The following is an 18,271-nucleotide window of genomic DNA, read 5'->3' as shown; positions in this document are numbered from 1 at the left end:
GCTTTCTGAATATACTATCTAATCCCTTCGCCACCTTTCGGAACATTGTCAAAAAAATTTAAAACCTTGCGCCCGCCTGTACCGATCGATCGTCTGAAATACGGTCCCCTGGCCGTTCCCGCGTTTATTGCTGTGCAAGCAAGACCCGTGTGCACTATAGAATAATATTTAACTTGTAGAGAATTTTCCTGGCTTTCCGAATATACTATCAAACTACATCCGAACCTTCCGGAACATTGTCAAAAAGATTTAAAACCTTGCAGTAGTATATATTTGTATGTTCACAGCCAGCTTTTCCACGGTAATTTTTTTTTTTCAAGGGGAAAATTCTCGCTTGGAGCACTCTGATTTACCGCGTAACACAATACGGTGATTACACAAGATTGTCCACCTATTTGCGCCTTACACAAAAATATTTACCGTATCAACTATTTTTCCCCGTTTTTTAAAATTTTTTCAATCAAATATTTTTATAAAAATTATATTTCAAGTAAAGAACACAAATTATTTAATAAACTTTTTTTATTTTGTTCAATAAAATTACACAAGTTTTCTTACTTCTCTAGTAAAAGGTACATATTCTACAATCCGATCATGAATTAACAAACAATAAGCAGTTACACCTGTAAGAGATTCCGATGCTTCAATTTCCAATTGAACATCCACTGCTGAGGCTGTTGCCGAATCATTCTGTTTTGAAGTATCAATAACTATAATGGGTGCGTTCGAAAGAAAAGTAGATGGACTCAATATAGGGTTCCGTATACTTTTTTCGTAATACGATTCTTGAAACGATGTATACATATCATATAATAATGTAAAATTATTTTTTGAAAAATCTAAATTCAAATTATCATACGGATATGCAATCGAGTTTAGAAATACTTTAACGTTCGTTAGATTACAATGGTCGAATATACTACAATCTTTTGTTAGTGTATTTTTACGACCTTTTTGTAATCCAATTATAATAAATCGTGGTTTTTCTAATTTTGAAGCGGTTTTCAAGTTCCATACTACTTTTTTAGTAGTCCCGAGTTCAGGATATTCAAAAGTTTCAAAAGATCTAAAAGGAATAAACAAACTTTTTTCTTTTTCTACAAGTTTCAATAATTTTAACCTTTCTTCATCATCAACAGTAATATGCGGAACCTTCCAGACTATTTTATTTAATACAACTTTACCTGAAGCAGCAACTATATCACTTTTAAGACTTAACGCATTTAAATCAGTATGACTTCGAGTTAATATTAATTCCAATCTTGAATTTACTAATATTTTTTTATAATCTTCAAACAGTCCTAACCAATATTTCAATGGAATGCAAGCACTGAATTCACCTTTATCGTTTGTTAATTGTGTTCCATTTTTCAAATTCCAGCCAGAATTTTCGTAACAATTATAGTTATCTGGTGTACCAGATAAGTATCCTTTCAGCGAGCTTGTGATTCCAAGAACACGTGTGCTATCTACTTCTATTCCATTTATTTCTAATCGTATTTGTTCGAAGAGGTATGAATAACCATTATTACACAGTTTCACTTTATCAGGTTCAGATATTGTTCCTTCTAAAAAAATAAAGCTCTCGTGTAGATACGGATAAACATCTGTTTGCTGTACTGATATTCGTATTTCATCATTATTATTAAACGATGTTGTGTACGGTGTATATGAATGATATTCAATTTTCGTTATTTTAGAATCCGTCTCGTACCGTGAACTTATATCTAAAATATCACTTTCAGGCATTTTGTTTTAATTGATAACCTAGAGCTTGCAAAATTTTTTTATTTTTCAACGTCAATTTTTTTACTTTATTTGATGTTACCGGTACCACTTTAGTCTTATGACTAGTTGAACTGATCTGAAGTAGCGGATTTATATTGAATTTTAATCCCATATCAAGATCCGTAACGTTTAATATGTAACACGATTGTCAATGCCTCACCAAAATTGTTAATCAATTTATGATCTTGATCAACTAACTGAACGGTTATCGTATCAATATTTGTTTTATTCAATTTGTAATATATTAAATTTGACGGTGACTGTACTACTTTCGATCCTAGCGTTTCACTAGGGAAAAACTCATAAATCGAATGACTTTGAAGATGGTTGTTGAATGATCCTTGAGCTATATTACACATTACTTTTATAGAATTAATTGTGTTTAAATTCATAGGTTTTTCCGATCTATGAGTAGATAAGAGTCTTTCATACTCTGGCTTATATTCTCGTTTTTCAAAACCCAATACAGGTGCCATGCTATGTGCAATCTCAAAGTGTAGTATTCCATTACATTTTATATTTGATCTGAAATCGTTAGGATCAACCGAAATGTCACATGTTAACTGAGTTTTGAATTTTTCATTATAAATATTTATTTGTTCCTTAACGCGATGCTTAATATCTTTAATTTCATAACATCCCTCTTCCAGTTTAATATAACACCACATACGATCATTATTATTATTATGATCACCTACTTCTATAGCAAATTTATTATTATGTTTATTGATATTCGGGAATGAATTAAATGTCTGCAAACATAACAAAGCAATTTCTGAATCTTCGTAAAGGTTTATAGACGGAAAATAATTTGCAGATAATGTGGTTTTGTCCCCGGTTAAACTTAAAGTGACTGACTCGTACATTCTAATATCTGAGATATAAATTTAATAATGAAACTAGTGACGCTTAATATGCAGAGCAACTGTCAATGTCTCATTAAAGATATCGATCGGATTATTGTTTTGATCAACTAACTGTACAGTTATTGAATTAATGACTGTTTTGTTTAATCTGTAATATATCAAATTTGGTGGCGACTGAACTACTTTCGATCCAGTTCTTCCACTAGGGAAAAACTCATATATTGAATGACTTTGAAGTTGATTGTTGAATGACCCATGTGCTATATTACACATAACTTTTATAGAGTTAATTGTGTTTAAATTAGCAGCTTTTCCCGAACGAAGATCTTCATGTAATGGTCCATAGGTTCTCTTTTCAAATCCAAAAACAGATGCTATACTGTTTGGAACATTTAACTTTAGTCTTCCATTGCATTTAATGTATGTTCTAAAATCGACGTGATCAATAGATACGTTGAATGTTAGCTGTGTTCCCCATTCATTATTGAAGTGATATAACTCTTTCTTAATTTTGTTGTTAATATCTTCAATTTCATAACATCCTTCTTCCAAAATACATATAAACGTTTTTTGTTTATGCGCATGATTTAATGACGGAATTACATCTATCTCCAGTCGGTTATTAGTTAAATTTATGTTTGGAAATAAATTTCGTGTTTTCAAATATAACAAAGCTATTTCCGAATCCTCGTAAACGTTAAGAGGTGGGAAATAATTCGTGGATAATAAAGTTGTGTTTCCAGTCAAACTTAATGTAACAGATTCATGCATAATAAAAATTCAAGACATAAATGTCCACAGTTGAATGAATTGAAATCTTGATAGTTAGAATAATTATATATTATTTTATACTCTTTAAAATAGTGTTGTAATTCAATTGGTGGAGGTAAATCACCAAAGCTATCAAAATATACTACTTTATCTTTATTTTTATGAAACGCTACCCAATGACTTCCATTACCTGAAGATATATCTAAGTTTAAAATACCACATTCATTTACATACGGTTTTTTAGGTAAGTTATCACGTGAAAACACTCCACGGAAATGATTGATTTTCAACTTTGTTATACATTTTATAATATCTTCTGACGAAAGCGGTCTGTTAGGTAGCGTATTTAACAGTTTTTTTTCCATACCTTGTTTTTGTTTAAATTTAAACCACTACCTTTTTTTCTTTTTGAATTTTGAATTGCATTATACACACTAGCACCTCCAGACATTAAGCTACCAAGTGCTGACAATCCCGCAAATATAGGTATTAAGGGAATTACACCTCCTGTTTGTCTCGGTGGTAAAATCAGTCTTTTGCTACCATTTTTTTTCTTAGACATTCTTTTTTTCTTTACTGCTATCATAAGATTTTTTATTTTTGTAGCACGTTTCTTTTTATAACCCATTCCTATTTTTCTTTTAGCTTTCATCGCGTTTGTTACTGCATACGCAACAATTTTCTCCTTTTTAGGAGTATCTATAGCTTTAAATCTTTCCCAAGCACGATTTTCTAACACTTCATCAGCTTTATGTCTATCGTTTAAATTTTTACTAGATGCATACGCAATATCGTGATCACGACAAGCAGTATCCAATGGATTTATTCCTATGTCACCACGATTTAATCTTTTTTTTAATTTTGTACCTGGCCCACAAAACTGATAACCTGGAACATGAGATTCAAACGGAAGACTATTTATAAGAGAGTTTACAATACCTTTACCAGTCTTTTTCGATTTACACTTTCGAGTTGAACGCATCATCAATAACTGAATATAAAATAAAAATCTTTGAGTATTTATAAGAAAATGGATTTAATTGAACAGAAAGATAAATTAGAAATAATAAACGTAGATGTACAAATATCGAAAAAACCATCAAGACATGGTTCGTTATTACCTGATACTATACGTGCTATATTAGTTGGTCCTAGTGGATCGGGTAAAACAAATATAATGTACAATCTAATCACACATGAAAACGGGTTAAGATTTGAAAATATTTATTTATACTCTAAAACCTCTAATCAAGAAAAATATGTTTTGTTAAAAAAAATAATGGATGATATACAAGGTGCTAATTTGTTCATATTTACAAACGCAGATAAAGTTATAAAACCTAACTTAACTAAGAAAAATTCTATTATAATTTTTGATGATGTAATATGTGACTCACAGTCTGTTATTAGAGAATACTTTAGCATCTGTAGACATTCAGGTGCTAGCTCCGTATTTTATTTAGCACAAACATATTCTAAAATACCAAAACAGTTGGTAAGAGATAACTCAAACTTTTTAATAATTCTGAAACAAGATGACATGAATTTACGTCATATATTCAATGATCATTCGTCGACAGATATGGATTTCTCAGAATTTCGGAAAATTTCTCATTTATGTTGGAATCAAAGTGATTATGGGTTTATGGTTATTGATAAAACTCGAGAAATGAATGAAGGAAGATATAGATGTGGTTTTCATACGTTTATTAAAATAAAATAATTATATATATATAATATATATATATAATGTAACATTGTTATTATCTACATAGTCTTGCCAGTGGTCATACGATACAGTAATATTGAGTTTATTATTTACTATGAACAAAGAAAAAGTTTTGCTGAAAAATTTAATAATATCAAAAAAAAATATTAAACGAAAAATAATGGAAATGAAACGTGGTATTATAGATTCAGATAACTATTTCCGTGAAGCATTTAAACCAATAACTGAACCACTCAGTACAAAAATAGAAAAAAATACATCGTGTAACTTACAACTAGCTGATTATAAAAATGCAGAAACCTCATACACTAGTGGAGAAAATGAAGATGATGAATTAAATTCGACATTTGTAAATTTTTTTGAACGTCCTAAATCACAACGTTATGATAAATCTTATGGTTTACATTATGATAGAACTAGTGATTCTTACAAAATAGGAGATTACTCTGTAACTTTTAGCCATGGTAACTTACAGCTGCTTAATAAATACTATCCATGGACATTAGGACTACAGTCTTTATTATGTGAGAAAGAACCAAAAAATACAACTATACAAGATATGGAATCTTATTACGATATTTTGAAAACTTCTCGAGTTCATTTAAAAGCGGATGGGAAACCAAAAACCTCAAAGTTTCATAAATGGGCGACCGTTGTAAAACCTCTCTACGAAAGAATGAAAAATGAAGAAAAACAGTTAAACGAAGAAATAGTTAAAATTAATAACTCTAGAGCTCCTCGGATAAGCTTTAAACAATTAAACGAACATTTATCTAGTTCGAGTGCTAAACGTAGTAACGTTCATAATAATACAACCATAACAAATGAACCATTTGATTTTAACCCTACAGCAAACAGTTCTATGTCTGTAGATCCTCCAGTTGAAAAGATGTTTAATTTTACTGCATCACCACATGCTAAGAAAGGTTCTGGTTTATATAAAGATGTAATACCTCAAACACAGTTAGTTTATTATGATGATCCAAATGAATTAGTAACTAGATTAAATCTTTTAACATCATCACAAAGAGTTGGTAATACTGGCGTTAGTAATGAAATCATATCTATTTTAGAAGAATTACGTGAGAGGAATATTATAGTATAATGACAACCTTAGAGAATATAGCTAATGAGCTACATCGACCAGCGAGAAAAATATTTCCTAGACGTAGCGTAGTTACACGGTTTAAAGATGATCTCTGGCAAGCTGATTTAATAGACATGCAGTCACATTCTAGACAAAATAAAGGTTTTAAATTCATTTTAATCATAATTGATACATTTACCAAGTATGTATGGGTAGAAGCATTGAAAAATAAAACAGCGGAGGAATGTACAAAAGCTATGTTTAATATATTGAAAAAAGCTAATCCAAAATTGTTACAGACAGATAATGGTACAGAATTTTATAATAATCAATTTCAAGATTTAATGAAAAAATATAAAATTAAACATTATAGTTCATTCAGTGTCATTAAGTGTTCAATTTGTGAACGTGTAATACAAACTCTTAAAAATAAAATATATAAACATTTTACTGCAACAGGTACATGGAATTGGTATAATACAATATCAAAAATTATACAAAACTATAATAATACAAAACATAGAACAATTAAATGTACACCAAGTGAAGCTCGAATGGATGCAAACAAAATTAAACTTAACACACATACAAATATCAAAACATTATACAAACCAAAATTTAAAATTAATGACAAAGTAAGAATATCTAAATATAAACATATATTTGATAAGGGATACACACCAAATTGGACGACAGAAATATTTACAATTTCAAAAATTTTACATACAAATCCAGTAACGTATCAATTAAAAGATGAATCGAACAATATAATCTTAGGTGGTTTTTATGAACAAGAAATTAAATTAACTGATTTTCCAAACACCTTTCTTGTTGAACGTGTTATAAAAAAAGTTGGGAATAAAATGTTTGTCAAGTGGTTAGGTTTTGATACAAGTTATAATTCATGGATAACGTTGTCAGATATATTAAAATAAAATTTTATATTATATTATTTTTATCATATTATTATATTTTACCTTTTTACTGTTTTTCTTTGATAACAATAAAAATTTGTTTATTTACATGAAACATTTAACAATTAAAACATTATATAATACTGATAGATAGCGCTTTTTGTTTATTTCGATTGCGGATATATAAAGTTTTTTAATTTATAGTGGCCATAAGCCAATGTATTAATCCCATCATCCATTATATAACGTTTATCATCGTTAGCACTAAGAACAAGCTTAGTCATAGTTTTCGAATGGACAATATGTTTATTGGATTGAATAAAATTCATTTTTCTATGAGTTTGTTTATCCTCAACAGTTATATGGTTTATAAATGCATTTAATATATCCATGTAATTTTCAAATTTCATGTGATTTTTAATTATATACTTTTTTACACCTTTTGCTTTTTTTTCCTCAACACTATGTACAGTTTTATACGCATATAATTTCGGTCTTAATGAGACAAATTCTTTTAGAATTATTCCTTTCATTTCATCCTTAAAATATCCTGGTTGATTTTTATGTGTCTCACTGAAACAATAATGGTCTTTAGGATAATTAGATGTATCAAAATATGGTAGTAAACTATTTTTTAAATCATCGAAAAAATTTGTTGTTTGGATAGCGTATACCAACGAATCAGTATCTGAATACAAAGAACTAATTTTAGCACCATATTTTTTTTTCATTACATTATAATGAAAGTCATACATAAATGTTTTTGAAACATCTAAAATTGCGAATCCTACATAAATTGCCTTGTCAAATTTAATGATTTCCTTACGCTGATGAATAGCCATAAGATTCTCAGTGTATATAGTTCTGTCTTTAAAATTAGTTTTAACCATTAATTTCCTAGCTTTTTTTGCTGATGAAACAAGTTTTATAGAAGTTCTTGCGCGAACATTTTCCATACATTTACCGAAAACGCTATTGATTAACAACTTCCAAAAATTTTTTTCAAACTCGTTTTTAGCTTCAACTCTCATAGTTGTACACAATTCAATGTATGATGCCATCCATTTGCTTTGTGAAAAGCTAATAGCTCGATGAATTTTCGTCACTTTAATACCGTTTAAAATCGCCTGTTTTAAGTTTTTATAATGTACTATATAGTTTTTTTTTGATGATAATGTAGTAAGCAATTTCTTAGCTTTAGAATTAGGAGGACACTCATTAATGGGTAAAAATGGGAAATCATTATGACTTTTATGTAAATACTTAGGGTACTCGATATCAACTTCTAATATATACCCAACTTCTGAATCATCGGCAATTTTAGTGACATCGATATTGAGATCATTAACCCACTCAAAATCTTTGAAAGGCAATTCTGTTAACATAGATTTACCATACAAATTTACACAGTCAAGATATGTAATCCATGTGATTGGTTCATTCGAATTATAGTCCAGTCCTTCAATATTTGGTATATTTGCTTTAACATATCTTTTAGTTGATTGACAAATGCCCCCCCGGATTGAGTTTTCAAAAAAGAGGAGCATGTTGTAATCCTTTAACCTTTCCAATTTTACCTTAGTGTACTTAAGCATACAATCAAAAGCAAATCCAGGAGCAGTCATGTAATGAGCAGGATCTAATCTGAGAGTAGATAAACATAAGTCTCTAAAATTTTCAAACACGTCAGCCAGTATGGTAACGTCAGTCTTTAAATAAAGATCGCTATACTCACCTAAAGTCTTTATATCGAATGTTCGCCATATATTTTTAGCATGCATATAATCTTTATCGCTTATTTTTTCGTCTGTCAAAGAGTTATAAAATTCAGACTTTGATGGTAAGAAAGTATCATCTAATTTACTCCAACTATCGACATATTCATAAGGGAAGATTCCTTTTTGAGTGACTAGATCTAATGCTTTCATGGAAAAATTTTTAAGAGTTTCTCTAAACCTCAACTTATCTTCAGATAAATTTAATGCAAGTTTACTTAATGATTCGCTCATGAAACGGAATGTATCGACAAATTTAATACTAAATCTATGTGCGATTTCTTTACTAAAGGATATATATTTTTCTGACGAATTAGGAATAACGTGAATATCTTTATCATTACAACCAAGTTCCCGAATTATGAAATGACTATCGTACGATAAATTATGGAAGAAAATTGGTACGAATGAGGGGTTAATTATTTCAAAATTACATTGAAGACAAAGACATTGTCTATATTTACCAGTAAAATGACAGTGATCTCGAACTTTAATTAAATTATTATTTTTAAAATGTCTCGAACATTTTCCACAAAACTTAGTATTTTTAAAATTACTTTCTTCTTCTTTAGTTAATTTATTCATCGGTTTATTTGTTTGATAAATTTTATTAATATTATTTCCAATAACAATCATATTTTCCATAAATTTTTTTGCAGCATTTTCACCTCTATAAATTACCACCTTTCTCGGAATTTTGAACTGTTTTACTAGTTCTTTTGATATAACATCATAGTTAACTTTGACATAAAACCCATAGCTCATAATTTCATGTAAATGTGTAGCATAAGTTTTAGATTTTTCGTAACTATTAAATTCACTAGACTTATTTTTAGGAGTTAAAATACATTCAAAATCTGCATAAATAACAATTGGTATTCTCTGTGTATTTTTATAGTTTTTAAAATAAATAAAATCATCATCCCCCTTTTCAAACATTATTGGTCTCCCTAATTGGTTCTTTCTACAATTATGCTGGTGTTCACTCAACCCTTTCTTACCCCAAAGTTTGCTTTTACATGGCTTTTCACTAAAAGTAGTAAAACATCTTTTACAGATAATTAATCTGGAACAGTTTTTAGTTTTCTGACTTCTAATAAATCTTGAAAAATTTTTTATATAACAATAGTGTGATGTGTTATTATTATTAAACAAAAGTAGATCAAAATGTTTTTTTCTTTCAGTATTACAAATATATAGAGGGAAAATATGTTTTTTATCATTTAAACTATAAATATTAATTGATACATTATTTATACGTTCAAATTTTTTTATCTGACTGATTGGTGTAGGAAAATCTATACATTTAAAATCTAAGCCACTTTTTTTTTCTAACATTTCAAAATATTTCTTATTAAAATAAGTTTTATTTGAACGATTGTCAAACTTTGATAGTATTGAATATTTAAAACATTTAACATCATTATTTTTTACATTTATGACTGCTCTTTTATCTTTGATATATTCAGGAAGATCTAGATACGTTCCTCCTCTGAGAGGATTTACTATATTAATTCTCAATTGTAATGCATCTATTGTTTTAAGTGACCAGCCAGAAGCTTTTGCTAAAAAATCATCTTCTTCACTTAATAATTTATTGAACATCCCATTCAGTAATTTATTAAAATCAGAGGAATTACATGCAAGTGTATTAGAGGTTTTAAATGCTATATCCTGTACTTCTTGTGTGATAATTCGTTCATATACACTATCTACATATAAATTAAATTTTATAGATGTTTGTAGACATGATTCCTTTAACTTTGGAATTATTTTGTCTAAAGTATAGTTAAAAAAAAGTGTGTAGTCTAAAAATTTTAAATTATTCTTAACTATAAAAGTTTTTGAACATTTTTTAAATCTTTCAATTTCAAATATTCCTTCATCAGCATATGTCATTCGCTGACGTTTTGTCACCATTTTTCTTTTCATAATTAAGCTGAAAATAAATTAAATGAAAAAAAAAATATAATAAACAATAATAATATTGTAATCACTTTATTATTTTTTATAGTATAAATCATACAATATTCAGCAAACCTAAGCAACTAGTTTAAAAAAAAAGAAATTAAAAACTTAATTATTATTTAATAAATCATATAGGTATGATAAATGCAATATACAACTTTGTTGGCATCGATAACCTATATGATTAGATTCATCGTAATCACCTTTAATTTCTTTTTTTTTTTTAATAAATTTTCCCTAGTCGACTTCAGGTTTGTTTTTTTGATTTTAATATTAATATCGTTAATCATTTTTTTAAATTTTTTTTCTTCTCTTTCACCATATTTCTGATTTTCCACCTGTTGTTTCAACACTTCATTAATTTCTGTTTTGATGTATGATGTCATGTTTCTGCAAATTATATAGATATTTGCAAACTATCTGCTAGTAATAAAATATTAAAATAGTAACACACATCATCATTAAATAATAATTGTTTTTATTTTTACAAGCAAAAAAACATAGCTATAAACATTAAATTAAAATCATAATTTCTTAGAAAAGTAAATGTCATGAAATGTTTGACAACGTATCATCATATCCATACTATATCTTTCTCCATAACAGATTTCCATTTTTCTAACATAATCAATATATTTATTACCATATTTATTAAATATTTCTCTTTTTTTTTCTTTTAAAGAAAACAATTTATCTCTTAATTTATTGATTTCAAATTCATTTGATGATGAACATATCCTGATTAAATAAATGTTATGTTTTATTTCTTTAATTTTTTTATTAATTTCTTTCGTTTCTAATATATTATTTTTATTATCTTCAATATTCCCTAATCTTAATGATTCCATGGTTTGTAAATTATATTGATATTTATTCATAAGTTCATCTTTGTTTTTTGAATCCATTGTCTGTAATATTATTTCAAATTCATTAATGTTAATACACAGTATGTTAAATCATAGAAACATAGACGGAAAAATCTAATTATAAAATATGTTAAACAACTGTATTGTATATAATATAATTTTTATCTGAATTAAATTAACTTTATAAAAATAAAAAATTAAGTTTAAAAATGTAGGTACACATATTATATATAACTGCGTATTTGTTGTGTACTAAATTTATTTTTCTCCTGTCTAATGTTAAATGAATACATACAATTTGTCATAGATAGATATATTTTTTTATATCTAATAGCAGCCAGTCTTATTGAATACTTATTAGAATTAGAATATTATACTACCTATTTAAATTATTAAAAGTTAACTCAAATTGAGATATTTTTATGTAAATATTGAATATTATACTATGAAGTTTAAAAAATATAGGTACACACATCATATATTACTTAAACCTGTGTATTTGCTGTATAATAAATTTATTTATTTTTCCCTTGAATAATGTTAAATGAATACATAAAATTTAATAAAGATAGATGGAAAAAATGTAATAAAATATATTAACCAACTGTATTGTACACAATTTAATTTTTATCTAAATTAAATGGACTTTATAAAAATATTATCATGAAGTTTAAAAATGTAGGTACACAAATATATATTACTTATAACTGTATACTTGTTATATACTAAATTTATTTTTTCCCTTGAATAATTTAAATGAATACCTACAATTTAATATAGAAAAACTGTAATAATCTAATATATTATTAATCAACTGTATTGTATGTAATTTAATTTTTATCTAAATTAAATGAACTTTATAAAAAGATATAATCATGAAGATTAAAATGTAGGTACACATATTAATATATATTACTTATAACTGTGTATTTGTTGTATACTAAATTTATTTTTTCTCCTGTCTAATGTTAAATGAATACATACAATTTGTTATAGATAACTATATTTTTTATATCTAATAGCAGACAGTCTTATTGAATACTTATTAGAATTAGAATATTATACTACCTATTTCAATTATAAAAACTTAGCTCAAATTGAGATATTTTTATGTAAATATTGAATATTATACTATGATATTCATGAAGTTTAAAAATATAGGTACACACATCATCTATTACTTATACCTGTGTATTTGTTGTATATTAAATTTATTTTTTTCCTTTGAATAATTTTAAATGAATACCTACAATTTAATATAGAAAAAAAATGTAATAAAATATATTAACCAACTGTATTGTAAATAATTTAATTTTTATCTAAATTAAATGAACTTTATAAAAACATAATCATGAAGATTAAAATATAGGAACACATATCATATATTACTATAACTGTGTTCAATGTTAAATGAATACATACAATTCATTATAGATAGACATATTTTTTATATCTAATAGCAGACAGTCTTATTGAATTCTTATTAGAATAAGAATATTATACTACTTATTTCAATTATAAAAACTTAGCTCAAATTGTAATATTTTTATGTAAATATTGAATATTATACTATGATAATATAACATTTTTTTATATTATTGATATCAAATATTATAAAATAATAAATATTGCGTTCGGTGATAATATTAAGCGGTGATAGTGCTAACTGTTCTATGGTGATAGAGACGGTATATATTTTTAAGGTTATGTTCGTTAATAGTAGATTGCTGATGTGTAATAAAATGTAATTACTATCTTATAAATATGATGTTAACATTTTATCATATAATATATAAACATAGATAATATTATCATAAAACTATATTATTATAATGATGATGTGTTTAAATCATTGTTATTCTGTTTCTAGTTTTTTTTTTAAAATAGGAGTAAAGATTAAAAGTTTTAATAAAATAATAAAATAGGTACTTACATAGTTAGTGTTGAAGTATTCTAAGTCTGACTGTTGACTGTTTTCTGAGTCTGGCTGACGGTTGCTATTGTTGTTGAAGATGTTTTACGTTTTTGATGGTCTGTTCTGATGTAACTGTTTTGCTGGAGAGTCGAGGATGGTTGCTGTTCTGTAGCTTCTTGGTCTGTTAGAGCTGCTGGTGAACTGATGACTTTATGTTTAAAAATTCGGTGTTTTATACTAGAGTTTAACCCTCTCTTTGAACATTGAGTATTAGGTACCTCTCATAATCCTGAGATGATTGTACATTATATTACTTAATACCATTCTCTTTTGTCCATGTAAGAACATGTTTGTAGTCTTTCATGCAAATTCTTATTACATTATTATATGAGAAGTCTATTTGAATATATACATTCTAATTTATTTTAAATTATATTTGATATTTTAACCAGTTCATATAATGTCTTGTTCATATATAATCATTTTTTTTTTGGAAATGTTTTTTCAGGTCATTGCTATTAACCTTTAACGTTTTTATATCTGAAATCCGGTTCATACTAATTATTTTTTTGATTCTAATAAATGTTAATATTATATACATATATTATACTATTATTGCTTATATTACATATTTGTTGAAAAGTCTTTTGAGGTCATTAACGTTGTTATATCAAATCTGATTTTCAAGGCGGGTGATTATTTTAGATCCTGTTTCTTTAATAATTCATATAATGCCACTTGTGTTCATGTAAAACAAGTTTGTAGAAAGGTTTTTCAAGTCATTGCTATTAACATTAGCATTTTACATATATAAATTATTGTGGTAGTGGCTAATATCTGTGTATAAAAGCCAATGTAAAACCATTAACGTTCATCAGTCCTCAACACAGTCTACAACGCAGCTCAAAAATGTCTTATAGAACATCAATTATTTCTTCAGAATCAGAGGTAAGTAAAGTTTTTTTAAAAACCAAATAACAAATTGGAGGTCAGTCGTAACACTACTCAACGTTATGGTTATAATTATTAAGAAACATAAAAAAATAAAATATGTTTCTTTTAGATATCAGTTATAAAACCACTTGTACATTTTTAAAAATATTATTTTTATGATCCATAGAATGAACATTTCAGTGAATCCGTTGACTCTAAAGTTAAACCGTTAGCATCAACATCTAAAACAAAAACCACTTTAAAACGTGGTGTTGAGAAGACGAATGAAAAAAAATCTACAAATAAGAAGCAGATGAAAATGGTTAGTTAAATTATTTTTTATTATAAATAAAATATATATATATATATATAAATTATATTTTTCATTTATAGAATGCATCATACAGAGACAATGTTGGTGATCGTTTAAGATCAGAAGAATATGATGAGGAAGTTTTCAATTCGCTAACTTTTCGACAAGGTGACGGTTTAATTACGATAAAAACTACATTTGAGGAGAAGCCAACAGATTACTGGGTGATAACACATTATAAATGTTCAAATATTGAAAATGTTCCGGTTAAGGATAGGTAAATAATTTATAATTAATTTACTTTTTTTAAACTATTGTTAATCTTTTTCAATAGGTATTTTTATTATCACTTCATTTCATGATTTAAAAAATAATAATTATAGGTGGAAGTTTAGTGAAGCTGGTGTTAAGTTGTATACAAGCGAAAAGTCAAAAGACCAGACATTGAATGTAAGCTTGAATCAGACCATGCAGTCAATATTTGACACGATGCTACAAGACCCAGGACGTCGTACAATCAAAAGTAAAATAATAGGCTAATTATTATATGTTTTTTTAAAAAATGAGTTTTTTATTGAATAAACAATACAATATATTATATAAATATTTGTTTATTTTATACTATTAAATCCTGAAGTATTAAGTCTGACATTGTATTAAAATGGTATTGTAATATTTCATATAGGAATGATGTGTCATCGTTTTGCAGATGAGTGTAATAACTAAAATCATAGTTTTGTATATACTGGTTTGTGAATTCATTTCTCTGACAACTGATAGGTAGACCACGGACGTCGTTTTTTATTAGATCGTAAGCTGTGTTAAATGTAGCTTGGTAACTTGGTAGACGTTTCTGTTTTTCTGCAATGTAGAGATCTACACAATGTTGAAGCTGTTTAAGTCTACATAAATCTATATGTGATAAAGTGATATAATCATCATTGATATGTAAAGTAATTGAACTCTGCTTAACATTAGTTGAATATGTAAAGTTATCAGATATTTTTGTTCGTCTACATCTGGTGTGTAAATTATTAGTAATTGAAATGTAATTAGATTCAGACATGAGTGTAAACCATTGTTCTAAGTTTAAAGTAATTATCTTCTTTGATAATTTACATTCTAATAACACAATAATCGAAATTTGTTTATTAATTAATAAACCGACTGTAACGCTCTTCTTACTATACGGACGAATGTCGAAGGTTGATTTTGATACGATTATAGGTAGAACCATGATGAATAATATTTATAGTAATGTTTCAGACTATCAATATGAAAAAATCTAGTATAATGTAACTGATGGAACATATACTTTGAACTGAGGTTTTTTTTCATCAGTAAACATATTATATACTAAATCTGTTGTAAAAAAAAAATGGTAAAAAAAATGTGAACGTACAGTTCAGTAGATTAGTGTGTAGTGAAGGGAGTAGAGGGAATTATTTATACTTACTTACCTGAAACATGAAATTAACTTATTAAATTAACCTAACGCACTAATCCACTGAACTATACGTCCACGAGATATTAGATTAAAAACTAACACATATAAGTTGTTTATAATATTTTTTTTTTATTTATTACAACATATAATGAAAAGACATGATTTAGCAAACGGTGTCGTATGACCTAGTTTCACAATTACAAATATATTCATTGTTACAATATTTACTTAACACTTTTTGAACAAACTGATTTCCCTTCATTAATAATACATATATACACTTTGGATTATATCTGCAATGTTCAATCCAAACGTCATCTTCTCGTTTCCAATTATGAAGAATAAGTCCACAGCAAAAGCATTCGACGATATCTTCTACTCCTGTATATTTTAACCCACATTCAGCTAGAGCATATTTATTTTGAAAACAATTTAAAGGAAAATGTTCAAAAGATCTTAATCTTGAATAAATTGAAGTATATCCTGGATGGGTTGGAACTGAATTATTTCGTATACGATGAACTAATGATTGAAAATCGCTTGTAAGTTTTGGTAAATTCATTTCTTTAATTAATTGAAATAATAACTTGAAAAACACAACTCGAATACACGACGGATCAGCAGTAACTAAATGTAAAATTATTAACTTGCAACTAAATAGTAGAAATTAAAATATATAAATTTTTAAAAACTAGAACAGTGTAACCAACATGATTAAAAACATAAAAACAATCTCCCTGTAATTTTTATAAAAATTAGCGATATTTGATTGAAAAAATTTTAAAAAACGGGGAAAAATAGTTGATACGGTAAATATTTTTGTGTAAGGCGCAAATAGGTGGACAATCTTGTGTAATCACCGTATTGTGTTACGCGGTAAATCAGAGTGCTCCAAGCGAGAATTTTCCCCTTGAAAAAAAAAAATTACCGTGGAAAAGCTGGCTGTGAACATACAAATATATACTACTCCTTGCGCCCGCCTGTACCGATCGATCGTCTGAAATACGGTCCCCTAGCCGTTCCCGCGTTTATTGCTGTGAAACCAAGACGCGTTGCACTATAGACTAATATTTAACTTGTAGAGAACTTTCCTGGCTTTCCGAATATACCATCTGATCGCTGCACCACCTTCCGGAACATTGTCAAAAAAATTTAAAACCTTGCGCCCGCCTGTACCGATCGATCGTCTGAAATACGGTCCCCTGGCCGTTCCCGCGTTTATTGCTGTGCAACCAAGACGCATGTGCACTATAGACTAATATTTAACTTGTAGAGAAATTTCCTGGCTTTCTGAATATACTATCTAATCCCTTCGCCACCTTTCGGAACATTGTCAAAAAAATTTAAAACCTTGCGCCTTCCTGTACCGATCGATCGTCTGAAATACGGTCCCCTGGCCGTTCCCGCGTTTATTGCTGTGCAACCGAGACCCGTGTGCACTATAGATTAATATTTAACTTGTAGAGAAATTTCCTGGCTTTCTGAATATACTATCTAATCCCTTCGCCACCTTTCGGAACATTGTCAAAAAAATTTAAAACCTTGCGCCCGCCTGTACTGATCGATCGTCTGAAATACGGTCCCCTGGCCGTTCCCGCGTTTATTGCTGTGCAACCAAGACCCGTGTGCACTATAGATTAATATTTAACTTGTAGCGAATTTTCATGGCTTTCCGAATATACTATCAAACTACTTCCCAACCTTCCGGAACATTTTCAAAAAAATTGAAAACCACGAGCCCGCCTGTACCGATCGATCGTCTGAAATACGGTCCCTTGGCCGTTCCCGCGTTTATTGCTGTGCAACCAAGACGCGCTTGCACTATAGACTAATATTTAACTTGTAGAGAATTTTCCTGGCTTTCCGAATATACTATCAAACTACTTCCCAAACTTCCGG

The 18,271-nt window shown here is 27.9% G+C and overlaps 5 protein-coding genes and 1 pseudogene across 5 annotated transcripts; 3 read left to right on the top strand and 3 right to left on the bottom strand.

Moving 5' to 3' along the window:
- Positions 1-540: 540 nt before the first annotated feature.
- On the bottom strand, positions 541-1,751 carry LOC149061448 (uncharacterized). The gene is made up of 2 exons (XM_089214992.1): positions 1,086-1,751; positions 541-785 (listed from the first exon to the last, which is right to left on the bottom strand). Exons 1-2 carry the CDS (start codon positions 1,747-1,749, stop codon positions 541-543), a joined length of 909 nt encoding a protein of 302 aa, XP_089071118.1. The 5' UTR covers positions 1,750-1,751.
- A 150-nt stretch (positions 1,752-1,901) lies between these two features.
- On the bottom strand, positions 1,902-2,727 carry LOC149061447 (uncharacterized). Its single transcript, XM_089217553.1, has one exon. The coding sequence runs from the start codon at positions 2,652-2,654 to the stop codon at positions 1,902-1,904; it is 753 nt and encodes a 250-aa protein (XP_089073679.1). The 5' UTR covers positions 2,655-2,727.
- Positions 2,728-4,455: 1,728 nt separating this feature from the next.
- Positions 4,456-5,098, top strand: LOC149061446 (uncharacterized). Its single transcript, XM_089217552.1, has 3 exons — positions 4,456-4,588; positions 4,745-4,920; positions 5,006-5,098. Exons 1-3 carry the CDS (start codon positions 4,456-4,458, stop codon positions 5,096-5,098), a joined length of 402 nt encoding a protein of 133 aa, XP_089073678.1.
- Positions 5,099-5,248: 150 nt separating this feature from the next.
- LOC149061445 (uncharacterized) lies at positions 5,249-6,328 on the top strand. The gene has a single exon (XM_089215645.1). It carries the CDS (start codon positions 5,249-5,251, stop codon positions 6,257-6,259), a length of 1,011 nt encoding a protein of 336 aa, XP_089071771.1. The 3' UTR covers positions 6,260-6,328.
- A 3,066-nt stretch (positions 6,329-9,394) lies between these two features.
- Positions 9,395-13,827, bottom strand: LOC149061444 (uncharacterized; annotated as a pseudogene).
- Positions 13,828-14,146: 319 nt separating this feature from the next.
- LOC149061443 (uncharacterized) lies at positions 14,147-15,529 on the top strand. Its single transcript, XM_089215646.1, has 4 exons — positions 14,147-14,627; positions 14,800-14,934; positions 15,006-15,202; positions 15,309-15,529. Exons 1-4 carry the CDS (start codon positions 14,589-14,591, stop codon positions 15,463-15,465), a joined length of 528 nt encoding a protein of 175 aa, XP_089071772.1. The 5' UTR covers positions 14,147-14,588; the 3' UTR covers positions 15,466-15,529.
- Positions 15,530-18,271: the final 2,742 nt, after the last annotated feature.

This window comes from Diuraphis noxia, unplaced genomic scaffold (assembly GCF_037042655.1).
Source record: "Diuraphis noxia isolate RWA-SAM2 unplaced genomic scaffold, SU_Dnox_SAM2 contig0001, whole genome shotgun sequence".
Lineage (NCBI taxonomy): Eukaryota > Metazoa > Arthropoda > Insecta > Hemiptera > Aphididae > Diuraphis > Diuraphis noxia.
The sequence above is the reverse complement of the archived record's forward strand: the minus strand, read 5'-3'. Positions and strand labels throughout refer to the sequence as shown.

Bases quoted from the DNA above. Each gene is read 5' to 3' on its own strand.
- LOC149061446 (XM_089217552.1), top strand. From the start codon at position 4,456: ATGGATTTAATTGAACAGAAAGATAAATTAGAAATAATAAACGTAGAT. The intron at 4,589-4,744 runs GTAAAACAAATA...TCATATTTACAA, and splicing joins AGTTGGTCCTAGTGGATCGG to ACGCAGATAAAGTTATAAAA. The intron at 4,921-5,005 runs GTAAGAGATAAC...ATTCGTCGACAG, and splicing joins CTAAAATACCAAAACAGTTG to ATATGGATTTCTCAGAATTT.
- LOC149061445 (XM_089215645.1), top strand. From the start codon at position 5,249: ATGAACAAAGAAAAAGTTTTGCTGAAAAATTTAATAATATCAAAAAAA.
- LOC149061447 (XM_089217553.1), bottom strand. From the start codon at position 2,654: ATGTACGAGTCAGTCACTTTAAGTTTAACCGGGGACAAAACCACATTA.
- LOC149061443 (XM_089215646.1), top strand. From the start codon at position 14,589: ATGTCTTATAGAACATCAATTATTTCTTCAGAATCAGAG. The intron at 14,628-14,799 runs GTAAGTAAAGTT...TATGATCCATAG, and splicing joins TTATTTCTTCAGAATCAGAG to AATGAACATTTCAGTGAATC. The intron at 14,935-15,005 runs GTTAGTTAAATT...TTTCATTTATAG, and splicing joins ATAAGAAGCAGATGAAAATG to AATGCATCATACAGAGACAA.
- LOC149061448 (XM_089214992.1), bottom strand. From the start codon at position 1,749: ATGCCTGAAAGTGATATTTTAGATATAAGTTCACGGTACGAGACGGAT. The intron at 786-1,085 runs GTTTGTTTATTC...CATCGTTTCAAG, and splicing joins ACTTGTAGAAAAAGAAAAAA to AATCGTATTACGAAAAAAGT.